At 35.7% G+C, this 26498-nt stretch overlaps 2 protein-coding genes and 1 non-coding gene across 3 annotated transcripts; all 3 read right to left on the bottom strand.

Annotated features, from left to right (window-relative positions):
• Positions 1–19968: 19968 nt before the first annotated feature.
• On the bottom strand, positions 19969–20056 carry TRNAY-GUA. Its single transcript is given in 2 exon segments — positions 19969–20004; positions 20020–20056. It is a non-coding gene; the product is annotated as a tRNA-Tyr (tRNA).
• A 3424-nt stretch (positions 20057–23480) lies between these two features.
• Positions 23481–24917, bottom strand: LOC110931894 (zinc finger MYM-type protein 1-like). The gene has a single exon (XM_022175266.1). It carries the CDS (start codon positions 24915–24917, stop codon positions 23481–23483), a length of 1437 nt encoding a protein of 478 aa, XP_022030958.1.
• A 3-nt stretch (positions 24918–24920) lies between these two features.
• Positions 24921–26018, bottom strand: LOC110931896 (zinc finger MYM-type protein 5-like). The gene has a single exon (XM_022175267.1). The coding sequence runs from the start codon at positions 26016–26018 to the stop codon at positions 24921–24923; it is 1098 nt and encodes a 365-aa protein (XP_022030959.1).
• Between the last annotated feature and the right edge of the window lie 480 nt (positions 26019–26498).

Here is a 26498-nt window from a genome sequence, read left to right as displayed (position 1 = left end):
TTAGTTAAAATTCGATTATATATACTTGATCACATAGAAAAACCCATTCCCACAAAAAGTGAGTTTTGAGCCTTTATTGAGCATACAAATATACATCTTTACGCTAAATGCTCATTTTTCGTTTCTTGTGTGAATAGCCGCTTGGTTCTTACGACTCTAGAACTTGCCACGACGATTCATTCCCGGTCCTTGCCAACTTAACCCAAGTAAGTAAATGATGGAGGCATTAGGACTAACCCTTTTTCTTTCAAAACCATTATTTTTATTTTTCTTTTCACCTACCCAAAAACTCCCCCTAGTTCACCCCTTTGAGCCTAAACCTTTCATTTCTTTACCCTAAAACCTTTTTACCCACAAAAAAAACCCTTTTTATTTTTACCCTTTATTTTAGTAACAAGCTCGGTTTTCGTGTGACTTCAAAAAAAAAATATAAAATAAAATAAAATAAAATAAAAAATAAAAAAATGATGAAGTTAGAAATAAACAAACAAAGCTCTTAAAACAAAAGCTTGTTTGAAGAAATACTTCATTAAGAATAAAAAGTCACTAAAACAAAATGTTTTACGAAAACTGACGCTTTTTACGCTTTTTCGCCCTTTCTACTAACCCAACTACCCACCTTTAGCCCAAGCCTTTACCCGAAAAGTCCTCTTGATATTTACAAAGGTAAAAAGTTAAGAAGGAGGAGGATTGATTTCTTGGCAAGCCTATGGTAGGAATAAGTTCCATGCCGCTCTCGAGTGTTTCACTAAAAATACACCTTCGGCCGAGTGTGAGTGATTTCTCCCGTGAGGTATGTGAACTTGTATATAAATGGAATTTTAAAAAGGGATGCTATGCCCAAATAAGTAATTTATCTTATGAAACGTTCTAAATAAATCATAACGAATAGGATTGTAAATAAATAAAAACAAAACCCAAAAAGATCTTGGATTCACGACACTCTATGACAAGCCAAAACCTTCTCTTCTACCCATTCCATTTGGGAGTGTAAGCCACATATTAAAGAGTTTTGCTTGAGGACAAGCAAAAATTCAAGTGTGGGGGTATTTGATGTGTGTAAAATGCAACATATAAATTACATCAAATGAGGCATAAAACTAACCCTTTTTAAGTACTAATGTTGGAAAAAAGAGTGTTTTTGTCTTCCTTTTGTATTTTCAGGATTAAATGAGCTCAAATTAACAAAAGAAGCAAAAAGACAGCTAAATCTAACATAAATACAAGAAAAGGAACATAACTGGATTGCCCGACCCCTCGACAGCATCCTCCCAAGCAAAATAGAGAAGGCAGAAGACTGAACACGCCCCGTGCTCAGCCAGCACGGGGCCGTGCCCAAGAAGCAGCAGAAAAGACAAACCAGTAGAAGCTTCTATTGCCCACCACGGGGCCGTGCCCAGTGAACACGGGGGCGTGGCGAAAGTACAGCATGCGCATTAATTGTAATTGCGAATTACAATTAATGAAGAGAGAGAGTGTCAGACAGGCACGGGGCCGTGCCCAGTGGACACGGGGCCGTGCCCAGTGGACACGGGGCCGTGCCCAGCCTTCTGTTCAGCCTATAATGTCACGGCCCCCGACCCGGTTTAACCCGTTTCAGGAGCCGCGGGACAGAAATCCCGTGGTATTTAATTTAGGCGACAGCGGAACTCTTTTAAAACAGGATCTTGAAATATTAAAAACTGCCCGTTTACATAATTTAGGGATAAAATCCCAGTAATTTACAATAAGGTGATTTCACTAGGAAATCTTTATTTTTCAAAACATGTTTCTTTATTTATTTACATTGAGCCACTTCTCTAAGCTGGTAGTGCTCCACGGCACTTTTCTTAGCTCACAACAGATCACCTAAAACATGTTTGAAAAAGGTTTTGTCAGCGGGGAAATACTGAGTGAATCATTTATTTTAATAAAATGACACTTAGTTATAAATTACAGCATAAGAGCGATTATAATGGTTTATATCTTATTTATATCTGGCGTCGTGTCACAATGGTGACATGTCACAATAGTGACGATGGTCATACCACTATTAGGTCAATGAACCCAAATAGTGATGATTATCCCTAGTAGGTTAATGAACCTAACTGGGAGAAAATTAGTAATGTGCACAATACCCCAATAGCCAGTGATTCAAGATATCCACGACTTAGTCCCTGTAATTATAACTTTTGAAAAAAATTTGGAGTATTGTAAAACAGTTGATAAAAAGAGAATGACTCACATTGTAGATTTAACGAGCAGAGTATAAGCCTACTGATTTAGCCTTATTTAACCTAATTTTAATAACAGTGCACACAAACTGGGTTAGTAACTAATACAGCAGTTACGACAATTCACGAGATTAAACCCTCACAACGATTAACAAAGTGCAATACTTAACAATTCAGCGGATTCACAACGAATGGCAGAGTATAGCCCGAGTTTGGACAGCACTCAAACATTCAAGTCGAAATCACGATGAATAACAAAGTATAAGCTCAATTTGAGCAGCATTCAAACAATCGTTGGATAGTTTCAATCGATCGGACGTTGAATCGTAATAGCGATCGAGTTATTACCCTGTTTTGCGGCAGCACTTCGTGATTTGTGTGTGTTTTATAGTAATCAGCTAATATCTCGTAGTATATTTTGAATTTTAATGTCGAACAATCAACAGAATGTAAGTGCCAGGCCCCTCTATTTATACCCAAAATTGGCGCCTCCCGCTAGTCGCGGAAGAATCTGTGTCACGTGCCACGTATCGCCTGGGGTGTCCATTTAGGGTAGGGTAGGTTCGTGTCCAACATAGCCTTGGTGAGTCATAATTCGACGAAATTCAATTCCTACAGCAAATTATAAGGATAATCGTTGGCTAGGGTTTACCCCTCTTGAGTTTTAGGGGCCCTGATCCTAATTCCAATTGTTCTAAAAATTTTAGGGTTTATGCAGAATTGCTTGGGTTTCTTAATTAGGATTTTCTATTAAACAAATAAAATAATAAATTAATAATTTTGGTGAGAGTTGTTACATCCTCCCCACCTTAAGAAAAATCTCGTCCTCGAGATTTATTGGAAGAAATGAGGATATTTTCGCTTTATTTCTGATTTCAGCTCTCAAGTGTATTAGGGTCCTATCTTTGAATCCCACTATACTTGAACTAACCCTAATCGTTTGTGTTTGAGAAACTTGATCTTTCTATCTTCTATTTGTGGTGGTTTCTCTACAAATTTCAATTTTTTTCATTTACCTCTATATCTTGAAGAGGTACTACCAGGGATTCGTCTGATAAACATTTCTTGAGATTGGATACATGAAATACATCACGTACTCCAGCTAACTCTTCTGGTAGTTGTAAACGATAAGCAACTGGTCCTATACGTTGGATCACTGGAAATGGTCCTACGTACCTTAGACTTAGCTTTCCTTTCTTACCGAATCTAACAACTCCTTTCTGAGGAGATATTTTCAATAGCATTTTGTCTCCAACGGCTTTCGTCTATTATCTGTATAACTCTTCTGGCGATCTCTAGCCGTCTTCAGCCTTTCCTTCGTGATACTGAATATCACAGTCGTAGTCACTTAGGATTTTCATCCATCTCCTTTGCCTTATGTTTAAGTCTTTTTGCTCAAATATATATCTTAAATTCTTATGACCCATATAGACAGTAAACTTACTTCCATACAGATAATGTCTCTGATTATTAAGGGCAAAACTTATGGCTCCTAATTCTAAGTCATGAGTGGTATAGTTTTCTTCGTGCTTTTTCAATTGCCTTGATGCATACGCAATTACCTTTTTGCGTTGTATTAACACACATCCAAGTGCTAGCTTTGAAGCATCACCGTATACTTTAAAATCTTCTATTCCTTCTGGTAAGGCTAAGATTGGGACATTTGTTCATTTATACTTTAAGATCCTAAAGGCTTCTTCTTGTTTAGGTCCTTATTCAAACTTAACTGTTTTTACAGGTTAGCTTAGTTAATGATATAGCTATCTTGGAAAAATCCTTAATAAATCATTTATAGTATCCGGCTAAACCTACAAAACTCCTAATTTCCATTGCGGATTGCGGAACCTGCCATTTGGTAATTGCTGCTATCTTATCAGGATCTATGTGAATACCTTCATGATTCACCATATGACCCAGAGATTGTACTTCTGGCAGCCAAAATTCACACTTCGAAAAATTTGGCGAAAAGCTTCTCTTTTCTTAACAAAGTTAATAGTGCATGCAAGTGCTGATAATGTTTTTCCTGACTTTTGGCATAAATAAGTATATCGTCGATGAAGATAATTACAAATTTATCCAAATATGGTTTACAGATCCTATTCATTTTGTCCATGAATGCTGCAGGTGCATTCATTAATCCGAAGGGCATGACTGTAAACTTGTAATGACCATACCTAGTTCTGAAAGCAGTTTTAGGTATGTCTTTCTCTTGTACTTTTAATTGATGATATCCGGAACGTAGGTATATCTTAGAAAAAATATCTAGCTCCTTGAAGTTGATCGAAAAGATCATCAATCCTAGGTAATGGGTATCGATTCTTAATTGTAACCTTATTCCATTCTCTATAATTAATACACATTCTCATCGGATCATCCTTTTTCATAACAAACAACACTAGTACTCCCCAAGGGGATGAACTAGGTTGTATGAAACCTTTACTTAGTAATTCATCTAATTGCTTTTTCAGTTTTAATATTTCTGTGAGTGCTAACTGATAAGGTGCCTTGGCTATCGGTATAGTTTCTGGAATTAGATTAATCCTAAATTCTATCTCCCTATCTGGTGGTAATCCTGGTAACTCTTCTGAGAATACATCTGGGTATTCTGAAACTACAGGAATTTCCTTAAGTTCTTTACTCTTAGTACTAATGATTACTGAAATCATATATACTATTCCTTGCTTTCGTTCATAATTAGCAACTTTCATTACTGATATGAACTTCGTGACCTTACGTGGTTTATTTCCTGTAATCACAGTTACTTCTCCGGCGGGTGCCTGAATTTCTATAAAGTTCTTATCACAGAGAATTCGAGCATGGTTGGCTACTAACCAATCCATTCCTAACACATCATCAAATTCAACTAATTTCATAGATAATGGGGTTGCAGAAATTTATGACTTAAAAGTTCTATTTCTACGTTTTGCAGAACCTTATTAACTGAATTCCTATATGTCGTTTCTACTGTAGAAATTTGCCTAATGCTGGTTAAAAGTAAGTTAAGAGTTTGGCAGAATGAAATATTTATAAAACTTTGGTTTGCACCAGAGTCAAATAATACTTTTGTGTAAACGTTGTGAACTAAGAACGTACCGGCTATCACATCTGGAATGAGCTCTGCTTCTTGAGCAGTCAGCTGGAAGGCTCTTACATTCCTTTTTTGCTTCTTCTGCATGTCTAGCTTTATTGTTAGATAGTTTGTTCAGTTTTGGACAATCTGGCCTAAGATGTCCAGCTTCTCCACAGTTGTAGCAGACTGAAAATCTCTTCCTCCTGCAGTCTTCTTCTTGATGCCCCGGAATTTTGCAAATATTGCAATATCCTTTGCATCTTCCAAAATGCTTTCTTTTGCAAGAATTGCAAAATGGGCTAGTGGAAGATTGCCCATTTCCTCCTTTCTTGAAATTGTTATGGTTACCCGGACGGAATCCTTGGGTAATCTTTTGGGCTACTTCCTTCCTTCTATTTTCTTCTCTTGTCCGTACTAGTTCGTCAGTCAGAGTATTGGCTAAATCCACCGCATCATCAATCGTGCGAGGTTTCGCAGCCTTGACGATATTACGGATTTCAGCAATCAATCCCCAAATATAACGAGAAATAAGTACCGGCTCTGGCGAAGCCAGGGTTGGTACTACTCGAGCATACTCGAAAAACGTCGAAGTATACTTTCGACAATCTACATCCACCATCCGGTGGATTAAAAACTTATTTGTCATTTGTTCCTTTTCATATTCGGGACAGAATTTTCTTTCTACAAAGCTCTTAAATTCTTCCCAGTTCATAGCATACGCCATCCTTCTTCCTTTTGCTTGTAACACCGTATTCCACCATTCTAGCGCCCCTTCTTTGAAAAGGTTTGACGCGTACATGACCTGATCATCCTGAGCACATTTACTTATGGCAATTACTGCCTCGGTTTTCTCTAACCAACGTAGTGCCGCAGTCGCTCCTTCATTGCCTGCAAACTCAGTGGGTTTACAAGCAAGAAATTATTTGTAAGTGCAACCAGGCGTTGCAGCTTTCATTTTCTTAGGGGGAGGAGCTTGCCATGGTTCATTATCATGATTAACATGATCATTGCCTCCGTTTACGCTATTACTGAAGTTATCTTCAGAAATACGTTTGCTAGGAACGATTTGTTGTGGTTCTATTGGATTTTTAACAGCAGCAACGATTGCTGGTATAGCGTTGGTTATCCCTTGAGCAACTATTGCTGGAATAGTGTTGGCTATCCCTTGAGCAACAATATTTTCTATATCCTGCCTAGTCATATATTGATCCCCTGGTTGTTGCTCAGATTGATTAACCTCATTAACTGGTTCATTATTAGCATTTTCCATCTGATAATATATTTATTAGTATTAATAATAACAATTATACCTATACATAAAATAATTAATTTCACAATACACATATAGCCAAACTTATTGATTTCTTGATTTCCATGTATATTTACTAGTATGCATCAATACACACCATTATCTTACAAAGTTTTATTTTAGGTTATTTTACAGACTAATTTTGACTATTACTATTATACAACCACAGTTCCATAACTCTCCTATCCTTTGTCAAATGATATTCGAGTAATGGCGTTCCCTCTCCTCGTATTTCCAGGAGATCTGTCCCCCAATCTCTTGGATCCTATTCCCAGTATCCATTAGTTCTTTGCCAAAGTGGCGGAGTTCAGCCATATTCTCGTTACTCATTGGTGGATTTGGTAAAGGTTCTGGATTGAACTGAGGAAAAAGCTTATAGCGATTGTTTTGGAACTGTATTTCATTAGTTAACCATTCATCTATTTGCGAGTGGATTGAAGGTTTGGAATAGCTGGTTCTAAGTTCATTGGTAGTTGTGTTTCAAGAAAGTGAATAAAAACATTTTCATTAACAGGCTTAATAGTATTATAGCTTGTCAATATAAAATCTAGCTCTTCCTGAGATGGTAACCTTTCAATTTGCCTAAAACTTCCCCAATTTCTATTTTCTTAGGCTTGGGTTTCTTGAGAGATAAAGCATTGAATTCTATAGGTTCTTCTATGTCTGGTATATACCTATTGAAATCTCTGGAAACCTCTATTCTTACCGGATAGAGATTTAAATCCTGAAGGGCGTCAGACAAGTCACTCATGCTGTTTAGCAAAATACACACAATTACTAAGTTAAAATTTATAACAAAATTTTATAGAAAAACTTTTAAATATTATTTCATACTGGGTAACTACCAAAACAACGGAAATTTAAATCACACGAGGTTTTATTTGTAAATTTATTTATTTACTGAATAAGGTTTCTAGACGGTAGATAATAAAGGTACTAAAACTTGGGTCAAATTATTTAAGGATTTGCATTAATTGCTATATTGGCTAACATATAAAGATCTGCCCATACTGTACACAATTAGTCAGATAATAAAACACATAATCACAAAATAGCAATTTAATAAAAATTAAGTATTTTCTAAATACTTAATTGGCTTAAATTAGTGGCTTAATCAGTGGCTCTGATACCACCTTTTTCTGTCACGGCCCCCGACCGGGTTTGACCCGTTTCAGGAGCCGCGGGACAGAAATCCCGTGGTATTTAATTTAGGCGACAGCGGAAGTCTTTTAAAACAGGATCTTGAAATATTAAAAACTGCCCGTTTACATAATTTAGGGATAAAATCCTAGTAATTTACAATAAGGTGATTTCACTGGGAAATCTTTATTTTTCAAAACATGTTTCTTTATTTATTTACATTGAGCCACTTCTCTAAGCTGGTAGTGCTCCACGGCACTTTTCTTAGCTCACAACAGATCACCTAAAACATGTTTGAAAAAGGTTTTGTCAGCGGGGAAATACTGAGTGAATCATTCATTTTAATAAAATGACACTTAGTTATAAATTACAGCATAAGAGCGACTATAATGGTTTATATCTTATTTCTATCTGGCGTCGTGTCACAATGGTGACATGTCACAATGGTGACGATGGTCATACCACTATTAGGTCAATGAACCCAAATAGTGATGATTATCCCTAGTAGGTTATTGAACCTAACTGGGAGAAAATTAGTAATGTGCACAATACCCCAATAGCCAGTGATTCAAGATATCCACGACTTAGTCCCTGTAATTATAACTTTTGAAAATAATTTGGAGTATTGTAAAACAGTTGATAAAAAGAGAATGACTCACATTGTAGATTTAACGAGCAGAGTATAAGCCTACTGATTTAGCCTTGTTTAACCTAATTGTAATAACAGTGCACACAAACTGGGTTAGTAACTAATACAACAGTTACGACAATTCACGAGATTAAACCCTCACAACGATTAACAAAGTGCAATACTTAACAATTCAGCGGATTCACAACGAATGACAGAGTATAGCCCGAGTTCGGACAGCACTCAAACATTCAAGTCGAAATCACGATGAATAACAAAGTATAAGCTCAATTTGAGCAGCATTCAAACAATCGTTGGATAGTTTCAATCGATCGGACGTTGAATCGTAATAGCGATCGAGTTATTACCCTGTTTTGCGGCAGCACTTCGTGTTTGTGTGTGTTTTATAGTAATCAGCTAATATCTCGTAGTATATTTTGAATTTTAACGTCGAACAATCAACAGAATGCAAGTGCTAGGCCCCTCTATTTATACCCAAAATTGGCGCCTCCCGCTAGTCGCGGAAGAATCCGTGTCACGTGCCACGTATCGCCTGGGGTGTCCATTTAGGGTAGGGTAGGTTCGTGTCCAACATAGCCTTGGTGAGTCATAATTCGACGAAATTCAATTCCTACAGCAAATTATAAGGATAATCGTTGGCTAGGGTTTACCCCTCTTGAGTTTTAGGGGCCCTGATCCTAATTCCAATTGTTCTAAAAATTTTAGGGTTTATGCAGAATTGCTTGGGTTTCTTAATTAGGGTTTTCTATTAAACAAATAAAATAATAAATTAATAATTTTGGTGAGAGTTGTTACATCCTCCCCACCTTAAGAAAAATCTCGTCCTCGAGATTTATTGGAAGAAATGAGGATATTTCCGCTTTATTTCTGATTTCAGCTCTCAAGTGTATTAGGGTCCTATCTTTGAATCCCACTATACTTGAACTAACCCTAATCGTTTGTGTTTGAGAAACTTGATCTTTCTATCTTCTATTTGTGGTGGTTTCTCTACAAATTTCAATTTTTTTCATTTACCTCTATATCTTGAAGAGGTACTACCAGGGATTCGTCTGATAAACATTTCTTGAGATTGGATACATGAAATACATCACGTACTCCAGCTAACTCTTCTGGTAGTTGTAAACGATAAGCAACTGGTCCTATACGTTGGATCACTGGAAATGGTCCTACATACCTTGGACTTAGCTTTCCTTTCTTACCGAATTTAACAACTCCTTTCCGAGGAGATATTTTCAATAGCATTTTGTCTCCAACTTGAAACTCCAACGGCTTTCGTCTATTATCTGTATAACTCTTCTGGCGATCTCTAGCCGTCTTCAGCCTTTCCTTCGTGATACTGAATATCACAGTCGTAGTCACTTAGGATTTTCATCCATCTCCTTTGCCTTATGTTTAAGTCTTTTTGCTCAAATATATCTTAAATTCTTATGACCCATATAGACAGTAAACTTACTTCCATACAGATAATGTCTCTGATTATTAAGGGCAAAACTTATGGCTCCTAATTCTAAGTCATGAGTGGTATAGTTTTCTTCGTGCTTTTTCAATTGCCTTGATGCATACGCAATTACCTTTTTGCGTTGTATTAACACACATCAAAATGCTAGCTTTGAAGCATCACCGTATACTTTAAAATCTTCTATTCCTTCTGGTAAGGCTAAGATTGGGACTTTTGTTAATTTATACTTTAAGATCCTAAAGGCTTCTTCTTGTTTAGGTCCTTATTCTAACTTAACTGTTTTTACAGGTTAGCTTAGTTAATGATATAGCTATCTTGGAAAAATCCTTAATAAATCATTTATAGTATCCGGCTAAACCTACAAAACTCCTAATTTCCATTGCGGATTGCGGAACCTGCCATTTGGTAATTACTGCTATCTTATCAGGATCTATGTGAATACCTTCATGATTCACCATATGACCCAGAGATTGTACTTCTGGCAGCCAAAATTCACACTTCGAAAAATTTGGCGAAAAGCTTCTCTTTTCTTAACAAAGTTAATATTGCATGCAAGTGCTGATAATGTTTTTCCTGACTTTTGGCATAAATAAGTATATCGTCGATGAAGATAATTACAAATTTATCCAAACTAGAATTATCACCCGCCGCAATGCGGCGGGGATTCGTTAGTTATATATTATATTAGATGAACGTCAAATGTTTCTTATATTACCGCGAACCTATGTGTAAAACATAGAAAAGAATAACTAAGTTGATCTCTGACCCGCGCGTTGCGACATACTTATCAAATGGGGGAAAATACATGTGCTGCGACAGGCATGTCAAACGGGAAAAAATAGATGAAAGAACGTTGAACCCCACACGCACATTGCAGCGTGTTAACTCAGAAAATTTAGAACGAAACTTTAAACGGAAAACTTGCGAAAGATGTAAAGTATAAAGGATCAAAGTTGAAAGTTAAAAAGTGTTGGGGTTAAATTGCAAATGATGAAAAGCTTTGGGTTAAAAGTAAAAAAATAAAAGGGGTTAATTTGCAAAAGATAGAAACTTTTGAAGTATAAGTGAAAAATCAAACTAATCAAAGGGTTTAAATTACCAAATAATGAAACTTTAGACTTAAATTGTCAAATATTGAAATTTTAGGGTTAGAAAGAAAAAATCCAATTTATTTTTGAAAAACTCTCAAAGCCAATGGTACAACTACCATATGCATAAAGTAGTTGCTTATTAATAAGGTTTTAATATGGTTTACAGATCCTATTCATTTTGTCCATGAATGCTGCAGGTGCATTCATTAATCCGAAGGGCATGGCTGTAAACTTGTAATGACCATACCTAGTTCTGCAAGCAGTTTTAGGTATGTCTTTCTCTTGTACTTTTAATTGATGATATCCGGAACGTAGGTATATCTTAGAAAAAATATCTTGCTCCTTGAAGTTGATCGAAAAGATCATCAATCCTAGGTAATGGGTATCGATTCTTAATTGTAACCTTATTCGATTCTCTATAATTAATACAAATTCTCATCGGATCATCCTTTTTCTTAACAAACAACACTGGTACTCCCCAAGGGGATGAACTAGGTTGTATGAAACCTTTACTTAGTAATTCATCTAATTGCTTTTTCAGTTTTAATATTTATGTGAGTGCTAACTGATAAGGTGCCTTGGCTATCGGTATAGTTTCTGGAATTAGATTAATCCTAAATTCTATCTCCCTATCTGGTGGTAATCCTGGTAACTCTTCTGAGAATACATCTGGGTATTCTGAAACTACAGGAATTTCCTTAAGTTCTTTACTCTTAGTACTAATGATTACTGAAATCATATATACTATTCCTTGCTTTCGTTCATAACTAGCAACTTTCATTGCTGATATGAACTTCGTGACCTTACGTGGTTTATTTCCTGTAATCACAATTACTTCTCCGGCGGGTGCCTGAATTTCTATAAAGTTCTTATCACAGAGAATTCGAGCATGGTTGGCTACTAACCAATCCATTCCTAACACATCATCAAATTCAACTAATTTCATAGATAATGGGGTTGCAGAAATTTATGACTTAAAAGTTCTATTTCTACGTTTTGTAGAACCTTATTAACGGAATTCCTATCTGTCGTGTCTACTGTAGAAATTTGCCTAATGCTGGTTAAAAGTAAGTTAAGAGTTTGGCAGAATGAAATATTTATAAAACTTTGGTTTGCACCAGAGTCAAATAATACTTTTGTGTAAACGTTGTGAACTAAGAACGTACCGGCTATCACATCTGGAATGAGCTCTACTTCCTGAGCAGTCAGTTGGAAGGCTCTTACATTCCTTTTTTGCTTCTTCTGCAGGTTTAGCTTTATTGTTAGATAGTTTGTTCAGTTTTGGACAATCTGGCCTAAGATGTCCAGCTTCTCCACAGTTGTAGCAGACTGAAAATCTCTTCCTCTTGCAGTCTTCTTCTTGATGCCCCGGAATTTTGCAAAAATTGCAATATCCTTTGCATCTTCCAAAATGCTTTTTTTGCAAGAATTGCAAAATGGGCTAGTGGAAGATTGCCCATTTCCTCCTTTCTTGAAATTGTTATGGTTACCCGGACGGAATCCTTGGGTAATCTTTTGGGCTACTTCCTTCCTTCTATTTTCTTCTCTTGTCCGTACTAGTTCGTCAGTCAGAGTATTGGCAAAATCCACCGCATCATCAATCGTGCGAGGTTGCGCAGCCTTGTCGATATTACGGATTTCAGCAATCAATCCCCAAATATAACGAGAAATAAGTACCGGCTCTGGCGAAGCCAGGGTTGGTACTACTCGAGCATACTCGAAAAATGTCGAAGTAAACTTTCGACAATCTACATCCACCATTCGGTGGGTTAAAAACTTATTTGTCATTTGTTCCTTTTCATATTCGGGACAGAATTTTCTTTCTACAAAGCTCTTAAATTCTTCCCAGTTCATAGCATACGCCATCCTTCTTCCTTTTGCTTGTAACACCGTATTCCACCATTCTAGCGCCCCTTCTTTGAAAAGGTTTGACGCGTACATGACCTGATCATCCTGAGCACATTTACTTATGGCAATTGCTGCCTCGGTTTTCTCTAACCAACGTAGTGCCGCAGTCGCTCCTTCATTGCCTGCAAACTCAGTGGGTTTACAAGCAAGAAATTCTTTGTAAGTGCAACCAGGCGTTGCAGCTTTCATTTTCTTAGGGGGAGGAGCTTGCCATGGTTCATTATCATGATTAACATGATCATTGCCTCCGTTTACGCTATTACTGAAGTTATCTTCAGAAATACGTTTGCTAGGAACGATTTGTTGTGGTTCTATTGGATTTTTAACAGCAGCAACGATTGCTGGAATAGCGTTGGTTATCCCTTGAGCAACTATTGCTGGAATAGTGTTGGCTATCCCTTGAGCAACAATATTTTCTATATCCTGCCTAGTCATATATTGATCCCCTGGTTGTTGCTCAGATTGATTAACCTCATTAACTGGTTCATTATTAGCATTTTCCATCTGATAATATATTTGTTAGTATTAATAATAACAATTATACATATACATAAAATAATTAATTTCACAATACACATATAGCCAAACTTATTGATTTCTTGATTTCCATGTATATTTAATAGTATGCATCAATACACACCATTATCTTACAAAGTTTTATTTTAGGTTATCTTACAGACTAATTTTGAATATTACTATTATACAACCACAGTTCCATAACTCTCCTATCCTTTGTCAAATGATATTCGAGTAATGGCGTTCCCTCTCCTCGTATTTCCAGGAGATGTGTCCCCCAATCTCTTGGATCCTATTCCCAGTATCCATTAGTTCTTTGCCAAAGTGGCGGAGTTCAGCCATATTCTCGTTACTCATTGGTGGATTTGGTAAAGGTTCTGGATTGAACTGAGGAAAAAGCTTATAGGGATTGTTTTGGAACTGTATTTCATTGGTTAACCATTCGTCTATTTGCGAGTGGATTGAAGGTTTGGAATAGCTGGCTCTAAGTTCATTGGTAGTTGTGTTTCAAGAAAGTGAATAAAAACATTTTCATTAACAGGCTTAATAGTATTATAGCTTGTCAATATAAAATCTAGCTCTTCCTGAGATGGTAACCTTTCAATCTGCCTAAAACTTCCCCAATTTCTATTTTCTTAGGCTTGGGTTTCTTGAGAGATAAAGCATTGAATTCTATAGGTTCTTCTATGTCTGGTATATACCTATTGAAATCTCTGGAAACCTCTATTCTTACCGGATAGAGATTTAAATCCTGAATGGCGTCAGACAAGTCACTCATGCTATTTAGCAAAATACACACAATTACTAAGTTAAAATTTATAACAAAATTTTATAGAAAAACTTTTAAATATTATTTCATACTGGGTAACTACCAAAACAACGAAAATGTAAAACACACTAGGTTTTATTTGTAAATTTATTTATTTACTGAATAAGGTTTCTAGACGGTAGATAATAAAGGTACTAAAACTTGGGTCAAATTATTTAAGGATTTGCATTAATTGCTATATTGGCTAACATATAAAGATCTGCCCATACTGTACACAATTAGTCAGATAATAAAACACATAATCACAAAATAGCAATTTAATAAAAATTAAGTATTTTCTAAATACTTAATTGGCTTAAATTAGTGGCTTAATCAGTGGCTCTGATACCACCTTTTTCTGTCACGGCCCCCGACCGGGTTTGACCCGTTTCAGGAGCCGCGGGACAGAAATCCCGTGGTATTTAATTTAGGCGACAGCGGAAGTCTTTTAAAACAGGATCTTGAAATATTAAAAAATGCCCGTTTACATAATTTAGGGATAAAATCCTAGTAATTTACAATAAGGTGATTTCACTGGGAAATCTTTATTTTTCAAAACATGTTTCTTTATTTATTTACATTGAGCCACTTCTCTAAGCTGGTAGTGCTCCACGGCACTTTTCTTAGCTCACAACAGATCACCTGAAACATGTTTGAAAAAGTTTTTGTCAGCGGGGAAATACTGAGTGAATCATTCATTTTAATAAAATGACACTTAGTTATAAATTACAGCATAAGAGCGATTATAATGGTTTATATCTTATTTCTATCTGGCGGCGTGTCACAATGGTGACATGTCACAATGGTGACGATGGTCATACCACTATTAGGTCAATGAACCCAAATAGTGATGATTATCCCTAGTAGGTTAATGAACCTAACTGGGAGAAAATTAGTAATGTGCACAATACCCCAATAGCCAGTGATTCAAGATATCCACGACTTAGTCCCTGTAATTATAACTTTTGAAAATAATTTGGAGTATTGTAAAACAGTTGATAAAAAGAGAATGACTCACATTGTAGATTTAACGAGCAGAGTATAAGCCTACTGATTTAGCCTTGTTTAACCTAATTTTAATAACAGTGCACACAAACTGGGTTAGTAACTAATACAACAGTTACGACAATTCACGAGATTAAACCCTCACAACGATTAACAAAGTGCAATACTTAATAATTCAGCGGATTCACAACGAATGACAGAGTATAGCCCGAGTTCGGACAGCACTCAAACATTCAAGTCGAAATCACGATGAATAACAAAGTATAAGCTCAATTTGAGAAGCATTCAAACAATCGTTGGATAGTTTCAATCGATCGGACGTTGAATCGTAATAGCGATCGAGTTATTACCCTGTTTTGCGGCAGCACTTCGTGATTTGTGTGTGTTTTATAGTAATCAGCTAATATCTCGTAGTATATTTTGAATTTTAACGTCGAACAATCAACAGAATGCAAGTGCCAGGCCCCTCTATTTATACCCAAAATTGGCGCCTCCCGCTAGTCGCGGAAGAATCCGTGTCACGTGCTGCGTATCGCCTGGGGTGTCCATTTAGGGTAGGGTAGGTTCGTGTCCAACATAGCCTTGGTGAGTCATAATTCGATGAAATTCAATTCCTACAGCAAATTATAAGGATAATCGTTGGCTAGGGTTTACCCCTCTTAAGTTTTAGGGGCCCTGATGCTAATTCCAATTGTTCTAAAAATTTTAGGGTTTATGCAGAATTGCTTGGGTTTCTTAATTAGGGTTTTCTATTAAACAAATAAAATAATAAATTAATAATTTTGGTGAGTGTTGTTACATCCTCCCCACCTTAAGAAAAATCTCGTCCTCGAGATTTATTGGAAGAAATGAGGATATTTCCGCTTTATTTCTGATTTCAGCTCTCAAGTGTATTAGGGTCCTATCTTTGAATCCCACTATACTTGAACTAACCCTAATCGTTTGTGTTTGAGAAACTTGATATTTCTATCTTCTATTTGTGGTGGTTTCTCTACAAATTTCAATTTTTTTCATTTACCTCTATATCTTGAAGAGGTACTACCAGGGATTCGTCTGATAAACATTTCTTGAGATTGGATACATGAAATACATCACGTACTCCAGCTAACTCTTCTGGTAGTTGTAAACGATAAGCAACTGGTCCTATACGTTGGATCACTGGAAATGGTCCTACGTACCTTGGACTTAGCTTTCCTTTCTTACCGAATCTAACAACTCCTTTCCGAGGAGATATTTTCAATAGCATTTTGTCTCCAACTTGAAACTCCAACGGCTTTTGTCTATTATCTGTATAACTCTTCTGGCGATCTCTAGCCGTCTTCAGCCTTTCCTTCGTGATACTGAATATCACAGTCGTAGTCACTTAGGATTTTCATCCATCTCCTTTGCCTTATGTTTAAGTCTTTTTGCTCAAATATATATCTTAAATTCTTATGACCCATATAGACAGTAAACTTACTTCCATACAGATAATGTCTCTGATTATTAAGGGCAAAACTTATGGCTCCTAATTCTAAGTCATGAGTGGTATAGTTTTCTTCGTGCTTTTTCAATTGCCTTGATGCATACGCAATTACCTTTTTGCGTTGTATTGACACACATCCAAATGCTAGCTTTGAAGCATCACCGTACACTTTAAAATCTTCTATTCCTTCTGGTAAGGCTAAGATTGGGACATTTGTTAATTTATACTTTAAGATCCTAAAGGCTTCTTCTTGTTTAGGTCCTTATTAAAACTTAACTGTTTTTACAGGTTAGCTTAGTTAATGATATAGCTATCTTGGAAAAATCCTTAATAAATCATTTATAGTATCCGGCTAAACCTACAAAACTCCTAATTTCCATTGCGGATTGCGGAACCTGCCATTTGGTAATTGCTGCTATCTTATCAGGATCTATGTGAATACCTTCATGATTCACCATATGACCCAGAGATTGTACTTCTGGCAGCCAAAATTCACACTTCGAAAAATTTGGCGAAAAGCTTCTCTTTTCTTAACAAAGTTAATATTGCATGCAAGTGCTGATAATGTTTTTCCTGACTTTTGGCATAAATAAGTATATCGTCGATGAAGATAATTAAAAATTTATCCAAATATGGTTTACAGATCCTATTCATTTTGTCCATGAATGCTGCAGGTGCATTCATTAATCCGAAGGGCATGACTGTAAACTTGTAATGACCATACCTAGTTCTGAAAGCAGTTTTAGGTATGTCTTTCTCTTGTACTTTTAATTGATGATATCCGGAACGTAGGTATATCTTAGAAAAAATATCTAGCTCCTTGAAGTTGATCGAAAAGATCATCAATCCTAGGTAATGGGTATCGATTCTTAATTGTAACCTTATTCCATTCTCTATAATTAATACACATTCTCATCGGATCATCCTTTTTCTTAACAAACAACACTGGTACTCCCCAAGGGGATGAACTAGGTTGTATGAAACCTTTACTTAGTAATTCATCTAATTGCTTTTTCAGTTTTAATATTTCTGTGAGTGCTAACTGATAAGGTGCCTTGGCTATCAGTATAGTTTCTGGAATTAGATTAATCCTAAATTCTATCTCCCTATCTGGTGGTAATCCTGGTAACTCTTCTGAGAATACATCTGGGTATTCTGAAACTACAGGAATTTCCTTAAGTTCTTTACTCTTAGTACTAATGATTACTGAAATCATATATACTATTCCTTGCTTTCGTTCATAACTAGCAACTTTCATTGCTGATATGAACTTCGTGACCTTACGTGGTTTATTTCCTGTAATCACAATTACTTCTCCGGCGGGTGCCTGAATTTCTATAAAGTTCTTATCACAGAGAATTCGAGCATGGTTGGCTACTAACCAATCCATTCCTAACACATCATCAAATTCAACCAATTTCATAGATAATGGGGTTGCAGAAATTTATGACTTAAAAGTTCTATTTCTACGTTTTGCAGAACCTTATTAACTGAATTCCTATCTGTCATTTCTACTGTAGAAATTTGCCTAATGCTGGTTAAAAGTAAGTTAAGAGTTTGGCAGAATGAAATATTTATAAAACTTTGGTTTGCACCAGAGTCAAATAATACTTTTGTGTAAACGTTGTGAACTAAGAACGTACCGGCTATCACATCTGGAATGAGCTCTGCTTCCTGAGCAGTCAGTTGGAAGGCTCTTACATTCCTTTTTTGCTTCTTCTGCAGGTTTAGCTTTATTGTTTGATAGTTTGTTCAGTTTTGGACAATCTGGCCTAAGATGTCCAGCTTCTCCACAGTTGTAGCAGACTGAAAATCTCTTCCTCCTGCAGTCTTCTTCTTGATGCCCCGGAATTTTGCAAAAATTGCAATATCCTTTGCATCTTCCAAAATGCTTTCTTTTGCAAGAATTGCAAAATGGGCTAGTGGAAGATTGCCCATTTCCTCCTTTCTTGAAATTGTTATGGTTACCCGGACGGAATCCTTGGGTAATCTCTTGGGCTACTTCCTTCCTTCTATTTTCTTCTCTTGTCCGTACTAGTTCGTCAGTCAGAGTATTGGCTAAATCCACCGCATCATCAATCGTGCGAGGTTTCGCAGCCTTGACGATATTACGGATTTCAGCAATCAATCCCAAATATAACGAGAAATAAGTACCGGCTCTGGCGAAGCCAGGGTTGGTACTACTCGAGCATACTCGAAAAATGTCGAAGTATACTTTCGACAATCTACATCCACCATCCGGTGGGTTAAAAACTTATTTGTCATTTGTTCCTTTTCATATTCGAGACAAAATTTTCTTTCTACAAAGCTCTTAAATTCTTCCCAGTTCATAGCATACGCCATCCTTCTTCCTTTTGCTTGTAACACCATATTCCACCATTCTAGCGCCCCTTCTTTGAAAAGGTTTGACGCGTACATGACCTGATCATCCTGAGCACATTTACTTATGGCAATTACTGCCTCGGTTTTCTCTAACCAACGTAGTGCCGCAGTCGCTCCTTCATTGCCTGCAAACTCAGTGGGTTTACAAGCAAGAAATTCTTTGTAAGTGCAACCAGGCGTTGCAGCTTTCATTTTCTTAGGGGGAGGAGCTTGCCGTGGTTCATTATCATGATTAACATGATCATTGCCTCCGTTTACGCTATTACTGAAGTTATCTTCAGAAATACGTTTGCTAGGAACGATTTGTTGTGGTTCTATTGGATTTTTAACAGCAGCAACGATTGCTGGAATACCGTCGGTTAATTTGATTCGATTATCGGTTAAAGTTTACTCACCCCTAGTTTAGGTTGAGCGGCTTCCTAAACTGCCTGGTTGCACGTCATTTTACGATGGTAAGTTATAAGACCGTGCGTACTCATTACATTCCGGGACGTTTTTATGCTTGAAAACGCCCAACGACGGCCCCCCCGGGGCGGTTCTTTTTTTTTTTTTTTTTAATTTTGGTTCTTTGGCGTTGTATATTCCACGCCTTGCTCCCATTTTGTCCAATCACCCTTCATCTTCATATTCTTTGTCCAATAAGATTTTTTGATGGTTTTTGTTTTATTTAATTATATTACATCTCATTTAACATAATGTCTCACATCCCCACTACACCCATTTTAGAAAACGCCACATAATGTCTCATTGCTGACTAAGCTGCCACATGGCGCAAAACGTCCAAATATGAGATGTTAACCACTACACATGGTCTAACCCACAGTATACCAAAATATAAATCCTAGTAGTTCGAGCAAGTCCAAGCGAAGTAACATTTGTTCTTTCTTATGCTGAGACTTGAGATGACCCACAAATCACTCTTAAATAGAATGATAAAAATAAAAGTAAAAAAATCCGACCTGCCGGATTCGAACCAGCGACCTAAGGATTACTATCAATTACGACTACAGTCCTCCGCTCTACCAACTGAGCTAAGGTCGGGAGGTGTTATCAGGTTCAGTTTCATTTTATTTATCGTCGATATTTGCAAATGACAACCTAACAGCTGGAGCTATGTGTTTGATTGTGTCATGTGAAAGTAAACAGATGGGACCACACTCCACCAACCCAAAATATTCGGCTCACACATCTCATCTCTCACTCGCCGCTTGTCAAATGTTTCAACACGTGCACCGAATTTTTGACTCGTGCAAACATCCCATGTGTGTATTCTGTGGTTTACACGTGTGAATCATATCACAAATCTCACTGTTTGGTCTTTAAACTATTCCTAATATTTCTCTAAGTTGCCATGTTGGTGTGCATTATCTTCACAGTTTGGCTTCTAATAATAATAATAACTTTTACACTAAGAAATAAAAAATGAACTACACCATGTTGAAAAAAAGCGAATGACACCTTGTTATGATTTTTCCTTTCTACATCTTTATAGAATAAAACAATTTTTTAGCATAATCCACACCTTATATATCTTCATGTTTATAGTAATTTAGAATTAAACAAGTTTATTTATCATATGTTCATGTTTTCTTTTTTTAACGGTCAACAAATAAATTTCGAGCACTTTCGGAGCACTCACTGGACAAACGGAGTACTCCAAGAGTATCACGAGTCATCCACCACCAATTCCGAGAAAAACCTACAGGGCCGGCCTCGAGAATTCTTGTACCCTGTTCGAACTCGAAAAAACGTGCCTTTAGGCCTTAACGCAATTGGGTATTAAGCGATATAAACCTAATGACAATGAAAAAATCTGCCTAACATCACAAATGTTTCTGTTAAATTCGATTAATTAATTTGCTCAACAATCACTATTATCTTTATCATTCAGTACGGTTAACCGATTTATTATAATACAACCTCCCACCTATTCAATCATATGATTTTTCAATCTTATATTAACTAAATAAATAAAGATTAATATTCAGTCTTATCCTACTTTAAATATAAAAAAATCCGTTAGTTTAGATTAATATTCATTCTTATCCTACTTTAAATATAAAAAATCCGTTAGTTTTTTTAAATATATTTTTTTTATTATTTGGTATATAAAATCATATTTATTCAACTCATGTAATACACGAGGGTTTTTAAAAATATAAATTTTTTTATTATTTGGTAAACAATGTTACATTTATTCAACCCGTGTAATACAATGGTTTTAAAGATATAATTTTTTTTTAATTATTTGGTATATAATATTACATTTATTCAACCCATATAATACATATGGTTCTTATAGATATAACTTATTTTATTATTTAATATATAAAATTACATTTCTTCAACCCGTGCAATAAAGGAGGCTTTTAAAAAGATAATGTTTTGTTATTTGGTATATAAAATTCATTTATTCAATCCGTGTAATACACGAGGTTATAACCTAGTAACTAATATAAACAAGAAAAATAGTTTTGTAAGTGGGCCTATGTTGGTGTTGATATAGGTATACCCTATTAATTTACCTTTTTTACATATGAATATCGGATTTTTTTAAAATAATATGCCCTTCGAAATATCAGGCCCTAGCCGGTGGGCCTCCCCGCCCACCCTCAGGGCCGGCCATGAAAACCTAGTAACCCACCCACCCGTAGACACGGCGGTAAATTACCAGTAAAACCTGTTTAGCTCAAGGATTGAACCCAAGTTTCCCTGGGTCACCTATCACCACCCACTAATGTCTCACTCTTTTTTGCATCAAATGAGAATTAAACTTGAGTCTTCAAAGAAGAACTCAAATCCTCCTACCACTTGAACTAGAGGTCATTGACATATTTTCGTGTGTTAAATTATATTATCCATAGTTCTACGCTATATAATTTTAAAATTTGGTCAAACTATTATAAACGTGTGTGTAATGGCCTAATTGGTTGTTTATGTAACCTTTTGATAAAACTAGGATTATGACCCGCCACAATGCGGCGGGGATTCTTTATTTATAACTAAGTCGATCTACGATCCACACGTTATGTTAAACCTGTCAAACGGGGTAAAAATAGACGATGTAAAAACGTTCACCCACACACACACGCACGTTGCGTCGTGTTAACTCTCAAAATTTAGAACGAAACGTAAAAACGTTAAGCCAAAGACGCACGCTGTGATGTGTTAAGTCACAAAATTTAGAACCAAGCATAGAGCGCAAAATTTGCGGAAAATGAAAACTATAAAGGACCAAAGTTGAAAGTAAAAAAAGTTATGAGGATAGATAGTAAAAGATAAAAAAAATTGGGTTAAAAGTAAAAAACAAATACTTTTGGGTTAAAAGTAATTTATGAAATACTTTTGCATGAAAAGTAAAAAAAAATCAATTTTTTTTTGGAAAACCCCCAAAGCCAACGTTACGATAACCATATACATAACAATTTTTTCTTTGAAAAATCCCCAAAGCACACCCCGCGTTGCGGCGGGGCGTAAAACGGTGTCAAATAGTACTAATGTCACACAACTGTCATCGACAACCAACACTGACTCGACCTATAATATGCGCATTGCGACGAACCTGTCAAACATGGAAAAATAGAGGTAAAAACGTTGAACCACACATGCACGTTGCGTCGTATTAACTCGAAAATTTTAGAACTATACGTAAAACGAAAATTTGCGAAAGATGAAAAGTATAAGTAATAAAAGTTGTAAAGTTAAATTGCAAATAATGAAAAGTTTTGGGTTAAAGTTAAAAAAACAAATTATGTAGGTTTAAAATTGGAAAATGTACAAACCTTTGGGTTAAACAAAAAAATCAAGTTTTTTTTTAGAAAACACCCAAAACACAACTTACAAGTCTTTATGCACAAAAAGTTTGCTAATTTATATAGGTTTTAATTTAATGTAAATATAGAGCATGCCTCTTGCACTGTCATCACTTTAAGATTCGTATGATTAGAGCGTGGGTCATTTCTACTTTAAAAATCTTATAAAATAGTAAGGACATTTGTTTGGTGCTTTGATAACTAATTTTATAAATCTTTGGATGGTTAATCCAACTATAGCCTTGCGAATAATACTTTTTGATATTTCTTGGCATGCTTTAGCACTTTGATTGTCAAACTGAGACTTATATATTATTATTAAATAAAAAGGAAGTGAAATATATTAGTGTTTTATTTCTCCTCTAATTTATCAAATTCATATGCGTTTTTATCATTTTACAAACTAAGTGACTAACACCATTATCAGGGCCGTCTCCGAAAATCACAAAAATTTTTTTGGCCCTGTTCGAGATAAAAAATTTGGGCCCTATTCGGCTATTCGCAAATCTTCATATAACATAAACCCATCAATCATTCAATCATATATATATAAATACTAAAAATTCATAATACTACGATAATTGTTATGAAATAGATAAAACAAATTAACAAAAATAGTGTAGCAAAAATGATCAAAGTATCGAACTTACTTGCTAAGCAAACAGTGTGGTTCTCCTAGCGTTTTTTGAAGCAAAGTTCTCGATCAACTCCTTGTAATCCATAGTATCTAATATTTCACTTTCAATAGATATTGTCGCCAACCCGTTTAGCCTTTCTTGTGACATTGTAGAACGTAAATAGGTCTTCAACAACTTCAACTTTGAGAAACTTCTTTCTGCCGATGCCACGGTTACCGGAATTGTCAACAACACTTTATATGCATTTATAGCATAAGGATAAGTAGTACTGCGTTGGAAGATATAGTCTAAAACGTCAAAAGGGTTGTCAATGTGTCTCGGTAAAAATGTAGTAATCAACTTCAACTCCGTACACAATTCTTTAGCATCAATATCGGATTCTCCTTCATACTTCAATGCATCTTCAAGGCGATAACAACACTCCTTAAGCTTGGCTTCATCAAGAGTCTTCAACTTTTTAGGAAACAAAAACCCAAATATTTTTTCGAATTTTTGGTATTGTTCAAATCTTGTTTCAAGTGAAAAAATAGCTTGATCAACAATACTTAAAAAATAATTTACTCTAAAATCCTCCTCGGGTGAAAATGTTACTTCTTCTACACTTGATGATTCATCAAATTGTTTTTTCCTATATATCACACGTTTTTGACGAAATTCCGCATTAACACCTATTTCATTTGCAATTTCTCTAGCTTCATCAAGTGCCTTAGAGAACCCCACTTCTCTATAATTCTTAAAGAATTTAATTAATTTGTCCACTTCATCAATAGCAACATCAAGAACAACATCTTTTGCTTGCAACCGTTTGCTCACCACATTCACCTTTGATAATAATTCAAACCAAATGACAATTTGTGCCAAAAATTCAAAATCACCAAGTTCATACTCTTCTAATGATTTAGCTTCACTTATGATTTTAGCATCTCTATCCGTCCCCCTAACTTCTCGCAAAGCTTTTCTTACATCTCCAAGTTGAGTTCTTATAGGCTTAATACTATCTATACGACTTTCCCAACGAGTTGTAGACAATGATTTAAGAGTTAATCCTTTAACATTGTCTTTCAAAATTTGCCATCTATTAATAGAATGGGCAAAGATAGTATATAACCGTTGTATTGTTCCAAAAAATTCCTTAGACTTAGTAATTGTGTTAGCCATGTCACACAATGCTAGATTTAGACTATGACAACCACAAGCACTATAGAAAGCTCTAGGATTTTTTTCTAAAAATCTAGTTTGAACTCCTTTGTTTTTTCCTCTCATGTTTGCCCCATTATCGTAGCCTTGACCACGCATATCACCAATATCAAGATCAAGCGACTCTAATTCCTTACATGTTACTTCAAAAAGTCCTAAACCCGTGGTATCATCAACAACCAAAAAACCTAAAAAGGATTCCTCAATGGTCACAGAACTAGAGTTAAAATTCACATACCTCACAATTATGGACATTTGCTATTGGTGACTTGTATCAGGCGTGCAATCGAGGATGATGGAGTAATACTTTGCTTGCTTAACTTTCTTGATGATTTCGGTTCTAACTTTATCCCCTAATAATTGTATCAACTCGTTTTGAATATTGTGGCTAAGAAAGTGTACATGGCACTCTTCATTCAAAACTCGGCGCACATGTTCTTTCATAATCGGGTCAAACTCTTCCAACATCTCAACCAAACCCAAAAAGTTTCCATTTCCTTTTTGATACAACTTCTCATTTGACCCACGAAACGCTAAGCCATATTTTGCAAGAAACTTCACAAGTGCAATAATCCTTAAGATGACTTGTTTCCAATAATCTTTTTCTTTTCTAAAGTGCTCATATGCCCCTTTGTCAATTGTTTCTTTGCATTTCAACCTTTGCCGCAATTCAAACCATTCATGCATGTTCTTGAAATGTTCTAAACCAACTTCATGTTCTTTAAGTCTACCACTGGCATGTCTCCAATCGTTATAACCTTCATCATCCAACCCACCTTTCGGATGCCGCGTTCTAAAAACTTTACAACAAAAACAATAGAGTTTGTCAAGTTTTTTCGAATACACTAGCCATTCTCTATCGCACGTCTCCCTATTTGATAATATTCTAGTGTACATGGTATTAGAAAAATGTCTTCCAAATTTATCCACGGGGCCCTTAACATCCATATCTCTTTTTGGACCTTTCGTAACCAACTCTTTAATCATGTCATTACTAAGCCCACCCCAATTTCTAGGATCAAAAATATCAATATCCGGAACCGGATTAACATCATCTTCATCTACGGTATCATTAACATTATCTTCACCTACGTTCATGTTGTCTTCACCTACGGTCACATTGTCTTCGCCCACATTACCTTCTTCACCTACGGTCACATTGTCTTCGCCCACATTAGCCTCTTGACCCACATTATCGTCACCCAAGCTAGAACTAGAATTTTGAGTTTCTTTTGAAAAAAACTTGTTTATTCGGTTTTGTTTTACGTCGTCCGCCTTTCTTTTCTCTTCCTCTAGCTTCCTCTTCTTACGTTTTTGATGGCCGGATGGGTATTTGTATTTAGGAACGGGAGGCATAATTTCTAAATATTAACAAAAAAAAACATTCATTCAATATTTCAATCATATTCACAAGACATCACTTAACAAAAAATATACATTCATTTATTATTAACAAATAGCATTCATGATTCATTCAATATTTCAATAAAAAAATGAAAAAAAAAAAAGAATTTCCATCTAGAATTTTAATTTCCGAAAAGGAACTAAATACCATTCATGATTCATTCATTTATTATTAACAATAGCCCATGTGCAAACTAACATACAACAAACTAATATTCATGGTTCAAGACTTCAAGAAATTAGAATTTCCATCTAGAATTTTAATTTGCTTTTTCTGATTTGCAGGTTTAGTCCCTTTTCGGTCTTGTTTAATAAATTTATGATGAATATTCAGATGAAGATCATTACAGTTTTTATACATAATTACATATATATAGCATGTTTATTCTAACAGCAAACTAACATACAATACAGCAATATATATAATATATT

Source organism: Helianthus annuus, chromosome 3 (assembly GCF_002127325.2).
Source record: "Helianthus annuus cultivar XRQ/B chromosome 3, HanXRQr2.0-SUNRISE, whole genome shotgun sequence".
Taxonomy (NCBI): Eukaryota; Viridiplantae; Streptophyta; class Magnoliopsida; order Asterales; family Asteraceae; genus Helianthus; species Helianthus annuus.
This window is presented reverse-complemented; position numbering and strand designations above follow the sequence as displayed.